At 28.6% G+C, this 9,092-nt stretch overlaps 1 protein-coding gene and 1 long non-coding RNA gene across 4 annotated transcripts in view; one reads left to right on the forward strand and one right to left on the reverse strand.

The window, feature by feature from the left end:
• The window catches only part of Not11 (CCR4-NOT transcription complex subunit 11), a 115,645-nt gene extending 113,684 nt beyond the window's left edge, over window positions 1–1,961 (reverse strand). For 2 of the 3 annotated variants that reach the window (XM_035368101.2, XM_085810973.1), the window contains exons 1-2: window positions 1,829–1,961; window positions 1,514–1,712 (exon numbers count right to left, since the gene is read on the reverse strand). In XM_035368101.2, coding sequence (XP_035223992.1) covers window positions 1,514–1,551 — 38 coding nt within the window. In that variant the 5' untranslated portion in view covers window positions 1,552–1,712; window positions 1,829–1,961. Of the gene's footprint in view, window positions 1–1,513; window positions 1,785–1,828 lie in introns of those variants that run through there. The other variant, XM_035368100.2, reaches the window with a different exon arrangement.
• A 388-nt stretch (window positions 1,962–2,349) lies between these two features.
• Window positions 2,350–5,069, forward strand: LOC118196631 (uncharacterized). The gene is made up of 2 exons (XR_004759444.2): window positions 2,350–2,582; window positions 2,762–5,069. It is a non-coding gene; the product is annotated as an uncharacterized LOC118196631 (long non-coding RNA).
• The last annotated feature ends 4,023 nt before the right edge of the window (window positions 5,070–9,092 follow it).

Here is a 9,092-nt window from a genome sequence, read left to right on the forward strand (position 1 = left end):
ATAGTTTAATGAAGAAAATTGGATCAAAAATAAAGTAAGAAGAGACTGTCCGGCAAAGAGGACTTGACTCTGACCAGAGATTTATGAACAGAAAATCTGTGAAAAATCCATGTTTGAGCATTTTAAAGATTTCTACAGGATTTACTGAAATTTTTCTACTTCAATTTCCCTTAAAACTGTTCCACAAATACTCAAATCAGCTGGATTACGTGGGCGCTCTGCTCGAAGATAGTTTTATGGAAGTGAAAAGAATAGAAAGCTTAGGCTTTACTTTCATAACTCATGGTAAATAAAGCCCAAAACGTATTAGAATCCTGTCTTATTTGCAAATGAAAGCAAATTTAACATTTTTTATTCCAATGAATGTATAATTAATTGTATCGAGAAGAAAAAAAATTAGGAGCTCAATCCCAAGATCTTGATTAGTATAATAAAGCATGGTACTGGAGGTATTTTTGTGCAAGGATACATAGCTGTATCAGGATTAAATATTTAGTATTTATTGATGGCACAATGAACCATGCTCTTTAATTAAATATTTTAAAAGGTAATTTAAAATTATCCACCCAAAATTTGGATAATGAAAACAATTTTAATTTTAGTTAATTTTAGTTTTTATTAGGATAACGATTCTAAGGACATGGGCCTCAACGTTCACCTTTTGGGTGTCAATAACTGTCTACAAGTTCTGAAAACACTACTTCAGTCACGCGATTTAAACTCAACAGAAAGTTAGAGCATCTGCAGAAAATTAGAGGTTACAGTATGAAGGCACAATATTAAAACAAAAACAGAACTAAAAACAGTAGTGATTGAAGAATGGAAAAACATTGATGCAGATATTAAAAAAAACTGTTGAACTCTATGCCAAGATGCTTGAAAGCTGTCATAAATACTGCAGTATATACTATAAAATACTAACTGACAGAAATACTACAATATTTACTAATATGTGCAGATTTCTTTAAAGTGTACCAAGACTTTTGTGGGGGTAACTTTTCTGTTACTTTTTTATTACTCATTTTCCGAAAAAAGATTTTTTATACGTTCAAAAATAATTAACGTAGTTTTGCTAAGAGAAATTTACAGATATTATTAAAAAATTTTCATTCTAAAATATTAATTTTTATTAATGAATAAAGCACTATTTCACTGAAACTCATAACTGTGCGAACACTTTTGTGAGCCACTATATATATTTATGCAAGTTCATTTGCAGTACCTTTTTGAAAAACTTATTTTAAGAAAAGTTTGAAGCAGTTTTTGAAACAAACACTTTTTTCAAATAAATTTTAAAAACACAACCCTCCAAAAGCATATGAAGACAGTGTAAAAGTTTAAAATATTGTTTCACTTAAGCTACGAAAAGAAAAATAATTAAACATAGAGTTAATAAATTCAAACTGCATTATATCTAAATTACGATTTTAATTTCAAAATGACTTTGGATACATTTAAACGGAAATAATAAATTAATATGACTAAAGTAGCTTATAAAATTACAATACTTTACCTCATAAGAAATGCCAATTCTTTAATGGACAGCGCCATTACTTTAAAATTAATACTGCTTTCGCCAACTGTTTGCTAAATGCTGATCTATTCTCTTAAGTTACTGAAATTAAGCTTTATAGATGAAACACTTGTCTACAACCGCTTTTTCCCTCTCAGAAAACCGAGGAAGGGAATATGCTTGTCTTCTTCGTCCGTAGCTAGGGAGAAAAAAAAAATACACAGGGAGTTTGCTCGTTTAGATCTGTTTTTAAGGAAATTAGTATTAAAAGTGAACTAATGTGCCTTTATGACAAAATCTAAATGGGGCAATTACTTTTGGATCCGATTTCATATGTGTATTAATTAATCACCTGTATTTTCGCTCATATGATGTACATATGTATTAAATAACAGCCACAGTTGCCATTTATTCTGGACACTATTTTACTATGTTTTCTGCTTTGAAAACATTTCACATCAATCTGCATATTCAGATACGCCATAGAAAATGCAAGCAGTATTTGAGTGCAAGCTATCATTCAGCTGTGTATTCATTTTATAACATGGATTTCTGTTTCTTTCTTTATACTCCGCAAACTTTTCACCTTATTCATTATACATTATAAAATTTCTCTTTCATTCTCTCTATTTGATGGAAGTCCAAAATTATTTTTCTAATGTAATGTGGAGTTTTAAACTTTCATATCTGATCTATCTCTTCCGTAATTAAATATTTTGTCTGGAATGCTATGAAATAATTTTTACTGCTAAACGAAATTCTTCTTTATTATAATTATTATTATTTTCGCCTAGCGGGCAGGAAAAGTTCTGACCTCTCTCTCTGTTTTACCACCAAATTCTTTGCTTACCGCGAAACTTTTTCGCATCGGTTGCTTTCGGATGTAATAAATGCGGATCCGGTTCAGAGGAAAAATTAACTGGATGAATTTGTTTATTGCAAGTTTTGTGGGCGTAATTGCCTCTACATATATCACGTACCCTCTAATGGTTCAGCATCGAGATGAAAAGAAGAAAAATTTGGTTACGGGCTCCTAAAAATAGATACTTTTTATATGACTTTGATCTTGGTATGATATATGTAAACACATAAACTACTGTTTTCGTTATAAAACAGTAGATTTTTATCATTTATCTGTTCTATCGATGATCTTGTTATAAATTGCATTTGCATGCGCATTGTTTAGATTTTTGTGTATATTTTTTATGTAATTATTTCAGGCTTGAAATGTATCACTTTTTCTTTCAGAAGGTATGACTGCACTCAATTTAGAACGCAAGCTGATGATATTCAGGTATTGAAGAATTGTAATATCACTACTTATGCTTTCCTGCTGTAAAGAAATCATTAAAAAGAATTTTCTGTGACAAATTTTAGTTATTAAGGTACACTCAATGAACAAAGTATATTTTCTATATTTGCATATATAAATAGCCACATGTGAATAATATTTATCTTTATTGTATGGATGAATAGTGATAAGCTGCTTTATTTTGAAAAGAAAATAAATTATGATAAAAATAAATTTCTGGTACAACTTCATTCTAGTTAAGTTGTAATATATTTATTATGTTTTTCATCTGCTGTTCTAGGTCAAAAGAATGAATAGTGATAAGCTGCTTTATTTTGAAAAGAAAATAAATTATGATAAAAATAAATTTCTGGTACAACTTCATTCTAGTTAAGTTGTAATATATTTATTATGTTTTTCATCTGCTGTTCTAGGTCAAAAGAGTTTTTAGTTCCTCCTTTCTTTCCATTTTTAATATAATACAAGCTTTTTGTAGTAATCTTTGGTACTTACGTATTATCGCAACCAGGTTGGCGTGATTTGTAAGTTTGAGTAAAAAAGTATGAATAGAAAGAAAATGTACATTTATTAATTACAGATAATTTTAATACAGTTTTTTATATTATTTTGTTTTAAAATATAAAATAGCAATTAAACCCGAAAATGTATTGCCGGACAAAATATCTTAGACAATCAAATATTTTAAAAGAAATGTTATTTAATTGACAAATACTTTTCTGTTGTTGAGGCAGGATTAAAAAATGCATACATGCATTTCTGAATCTAGTTCCAATAACACAAAAGTACCAATTGACATAAGATATATAATATAATTATTTTTTTAATTTGGTAAGCATGTTATATAGTATTGCTAATCAATAAGCTTTTGTGCACATTTGGACATAAAAATTGTAATTGAATAAAAATCGATTGTAAAAAAAATAATGATGAATTTAATTTTTTAATTAACATCAAATAATAAAGATTTGACATTGTTTACTGGCATGTTGTAGATTGGAGTACAATTTTATCCAATCATTTTGTCTCAAAACTTAAGTAATGTCATCAGTATTGATTCTATGATTTACGTTAACAGAAACTTATAGATGGCATGTATCATTACTTTGTTATCTAGCTAGCTTAGTTTTAGTGGATTAGTGTTGATTCATATCTTCAGCATCCAAACTAAGGGTATTAAAGAATTAGTAAATTAATTTCTGTGTTTAAATGATTATATATATTTTTTCATCACTATTTAAGTTTTTAGGCAAAAGGGCCAATTTGCATTTCATTTTGGCATTTTGCATCGAAAACTTTAAAAGGCTGTATCACTTTTCAAATCATTGCCCTGTCTTATATTTAAAAAAATTAAATAGTGAAGAATCTGCATAAATGTATGTATGTTTTTCACATTGTGATAAAACAACGGTACCTAGAGGCATCAAAATTTGAATAACGTAATCTTCCATAGAATATGGGCATGTGGAGGCCCCAATTTGAATTTGAAATTTGTTATATTATCAATTTAAGATTTTGTAACACTTCAATGAATTTTTTATTAAAAAACTAAATGATTTCAAAGTGAGCAGTGACAACATGTAGAGGTAAATTTTTAAAAAATTTTTTATCTCCAGCGCAAAATTTAATATTATTGGTTAAAAGATGTGTTGCTTTATGCAAGTACTAGTGTTGTAAACATTTTATAAAAATCAACATAGATTAATCTTTAGATGAAGTTCAAAAAAATTTATTATGTTATTATTTTTAAAATAGAAAGAGGATATAACCAAAATTTAAAAGACTTGAGGGGCTTTCACAAACACTAGCAAGAATTTTATTTTAAATAGTCTTTATATATATATGTGTGTGTGTGTGTATGTATGCCTATATATTGACATTCTCAAAATACATTGGTGAAAGACCAAATATTTGGTTATATTCTTACACATTAGGACCATCATTGGCCATTATAATAAGGCTGTATAATATTAATAACATATTTAAGAAAGTTTATTATTGGTGTTATTTTCTTTTCCCTATCGAAATGTACTATTCTTTTTAAGTTCAACAGTTTGTTTACATGTGCTGTTACTCGAGACTTTTTCCTATTTTGACATGTATCATAATATGTTGTTTTAATAATAGTGTGATTTTAAAATGTCACAAAAGTATTTTTATCCAACTTTTACCATTATTGCATGGTGAATGTTGATATTTGTCAGTGTAAGTGGGAAATAAAGATATTTAGCAAATATTTCAGACATACATCAAGCGACTCTGTGAATATGTTTACGTTCACTGGAAAATGTCGACTCTCACCATATTTCAGTTTTTCACAGTAACATATAAAAAATGTCAAAGCTTCCGAACAAAAGCGGCTTTATTTATAGCTGAAAAATAACATTTGTTATATTCAGAATTTGAAAATGCAAAACATTTTTGCGAGTAAGCAGTTTTTTTTTTTTGCTTGATTTGCTGGAAGTCCATACGTATGAAATCTCATTCACTGAGCTCTAGTTTTTATAGCAATGCACTCACATACTCACATTTTAAATTTAAAATATATTCTTTAATATTATAGATATCAAATCTATTGCTTTAACTGCATATTTTAAGTAACTGCATAAAAAGAACTATTAAAATTACATAAAAAAAATGTTAGAAAATAGTTTTACAATGTTACCATGAAAACAGCTTTACAATCTTACTTGACCTACAGAGTATAAAATCCACACTGAAGTCATTTATTGTAGATTAGTTTATTGCTTACTTTGTCAAAAGAAATTCTTGGCTATTTTATTCACTTCCATCAGACTCGAACTCTGAATCCATCATGAAAGCTATATTGGCATGCAATAATAACTAAAAAAAGGTGAAATTACAAAAAATGCAAAATGCTTATGTTTTCCATTTAAGGGGGAAAATCTCTGAAAAAAATGTGAAGAAAGTAGAACTAGTTGTGCCACCTCTTAGCAGTATTCAGAAATACAAAAAAATAATCATGGAATATATTGACAATGTAAATAGCCACAAATTCACTTTCAACAACACAATTTTATTTTGCTACATTTCATACGAAGCCACCCACGCAAATATGAAAGAGCTGAACTTATCAAGAAGAGCCAACCAAGATGGGATTGATTATTAATTTTATTTTCATTGTATTTAAAAAAAGTACATTGCTAAACAAAATCTTTACTTTTCTGCTTAGGATTTTCTCAGTATAAAAGTGTAAAAATTAAAAAAATTACTCAAATAACATAAAATTTAGAATATTAAATTATTTTATGTTCAATTTTAGGTAGTGGGCTTTTAATCCAATTTTCTTTTCCATTATTCTCAGCAAAATACATGTTGAAATTATTTGTCAATGAAAAACAGTGATTTTTAATGTCGGATGCTAATTCTTCTTTTATTTTAAAATTGTTTTCAGTTAAAAAATGTTTTAAAAGTGATAAAAAGCTTAAAATATTATTATCCAATTCTTTGATTATTAACTTGAGTTTTTTCATTACATTTTTTTTTTTTTTTTTTTTTTTTTTACTTCTAATGGTAATAAATTAATGCTTTGTCTTTCCAATCCTAAATTTAATTCATTTAACTTCAGCGAAATATGCTAAATGTGCCAACCATAATTCACTTTGCAATTCAAATTTTGAATTTATGGTCGAAGTTCAAAAAGACGAATTAAAACTTTCTCTCTGGATAACTACCTTACTTCAGAATATAACAAAGGAGTTTATTGTTTATTGCCCATCTCTTGGCATAAAATCATAAATATTCTTGAATTTAAAGCTCAGCTTTTAATAAAATTAACAATTTTCACAGCTTGATTCAAAACGAATTTCAGATTCAGAATTGTTTAGGCTACTAAAGATTCACGATGAATGGAGCATTGAGTAAATTTAGTTTCAGGTTCGACTTTCTTTATTTGAGAAATAACACCAGAATGTTTTCCTTTAAAGCCCAAGCTCCGTCACTGCATATGGCAATGCACTCATTTCAAGGAATATCATTCTCAGACAGAAAATTGTCAATTATTTTGAAAATTTCATTTGCTGTTGCTCTATCATGAAGAGATTCATAAAATAAATACTCTTCGGCGATTCGTTTATCTTCTTCGAAACATGTGTAAACTGATAATTGAACAAAGTTATATTGGTACTTTTGACCAACTGCAATGCGAAATACTCAGTGTGTTTTATTTTTTAAATAAGTGTTTTGTAGGGATTTTTTTGATTTCCTAACATTTATTTTAATTATTGAAATTTTTTCTTTACTTTTTTGTTTCCCGCCTACAATTCCCTGCCAGAATGAGTGTTCAGTATCACGTTTTATGTATATGAGGTAGAACCAGTATTTAATGGGAAGTTGCAGTCACTTCCGTAGAACTAAAAACATTAATATAAAAAAAATGTTACGATCTTTGATCTTATATGTTGGAATCTATTTGCAAGTTTTAATTGTATACGATTAGGGGTAGGGCCTCTCACCCAATCACCCTGACGTGTAACGCCATTACTCCAAAAGATTTCGCACTGGACACTTCCTTAGAAGAGTTCAGAAGTTCTCAGTAGAGCGTGTTCTGTCTTCTGACCATGTCGTTACTTTAAACCATCTTACTGCATTCGGTTGTATTGTATGTGCCTGTTAGTATTCGCCGGTGAGGTTTAAAAATAAGGAACAATCGGTTAGTTATTTATGTAAAGCTTCAATTAAATTTTAATTAGAACTAGTTTAGTTGCTTATTTTCTATCTTATGTTAAAGCCCACGTGGAGGCTTTCTGTAAGCCCAAGAAAGGCAGACTGTGAAATATTCTCCGAGTTAAACAAAAGGGTTTTTAACCCTTCTTTGGACTTCGTTCTTGTCGTTTTCAGAAGACCAGCGAATAGTAGTGACACTTCTCAAGTTCCTAGTTGCTAAGGGCAATCAATTTAACGAGAATTGTATAGTCTCTTTTATGGAATTTGCCATTTTATGAATTAGTCGACTTACGGTATCATTCGATAATGGAATATTATCAAGTTCATTAGCCACATTTTAGTTGAATAATGTTAAAATGATATATTTAGACACTGGTAATATAAGGTTTTCTCAAATTGTATCGGCCTGCCCAGTCTTGGCAATGCTTAGGCTTATTAGATAACTAACTTCCAAAGCTTTTTCACAATGAATTAACAAAACCTTTCATTACTTGCTTGCTATTTGTGAACTCTGATAATTTCCTCTTAAAATATTTTGCTCAAATTTTGCTTTGATTATTTTGCTAAAAATCTATGAGCAGCTACTGACCTTGAACAAAGCTCAGACTGCATAAATTTTAAAAGTGGATCCTAATTTACGGTTAAAACTAAATGAAATAAGACCAGACAAAAGAAATTGGTCACTCTTAAACAAGCCCAAATTGTGCACTAAATTTTAGAATTTAAAGTATTATAACTTAGATTTTGATAATTACCTATTAAAGCGGTAACCAATTTTTAATTTAATATTTTTTATATATGCATATTTAATACAAATAGCCAATAGGTTGTGCAAATGGCAAAATATGTCTCTTTTTTTTTTTTTTTTTTTTTTCTAATTTCCATTGAGAAATTCAAAACTAATCATTGTAAAATGTAAAGTTTTTCAATTTTTATTTAGATGTTTTACGCATTAGTGAAAAGGTTGAGAACTTTTAGATATTAATTTTCAAAATTAAGCATAATTCTTTTCTGTGATTTTATATAAAGTAACTTTCAAATAGATACTATGTTTTATCTCCATGAATTCCTCCAGTAGCATTACATAATTGTATTTCATTGCAGCTAGTTTTATAATATAATAATTGCTGTTTCTACGTTCCAGAAATTTTCTACAAGCAACAAAAATTCTTAATATTTCTTAAATCTTGAAATAAATGTACTCTTAAATCCTTTGATGAGGCAACTGAATTCTTTGAAATTATTGTTGTTTTCTGGAGCTATTTATATACCAGTTTATTTAGCTTTTGTTATGCTTGGAGAATTATGTATATTTGCTTTGTATTTCTTCATTATAAGTACTCAATTTCTCTACAAAAGCAAATATTTTTGTCAAATAATTTTATTTCTACCCTATGAACCACAACTCAGATAGTTAAACTTTGCAGTATAGTGGTTAGGGAAGCATACAGTGGTACCAACGGGCCTGGATTCAAATCCCGGAGAGGGCATGTTTGTAGTTGTCCATCCCTTCATAAGGAGGCAACGGTGGCTGCCTATTTTTATTGAGAAATTGAAAACTATTAGATGCCTCCACAAAAAAGT

Source organism: Stegodyphus dumicola, chromosome 2, assembly GCF_044657685.1.
Source record: "Stegodyphus dumicola isolate Sdum_Otavi_A_Nest chromosome 2, ASM4465768v1".
Lineage (NCBI taxonomy): Eukaryota > Metazoa > Arthropoda > Arachnida > Araneae > Eresidae > Stegodyphus > Stegodyphus dumicola.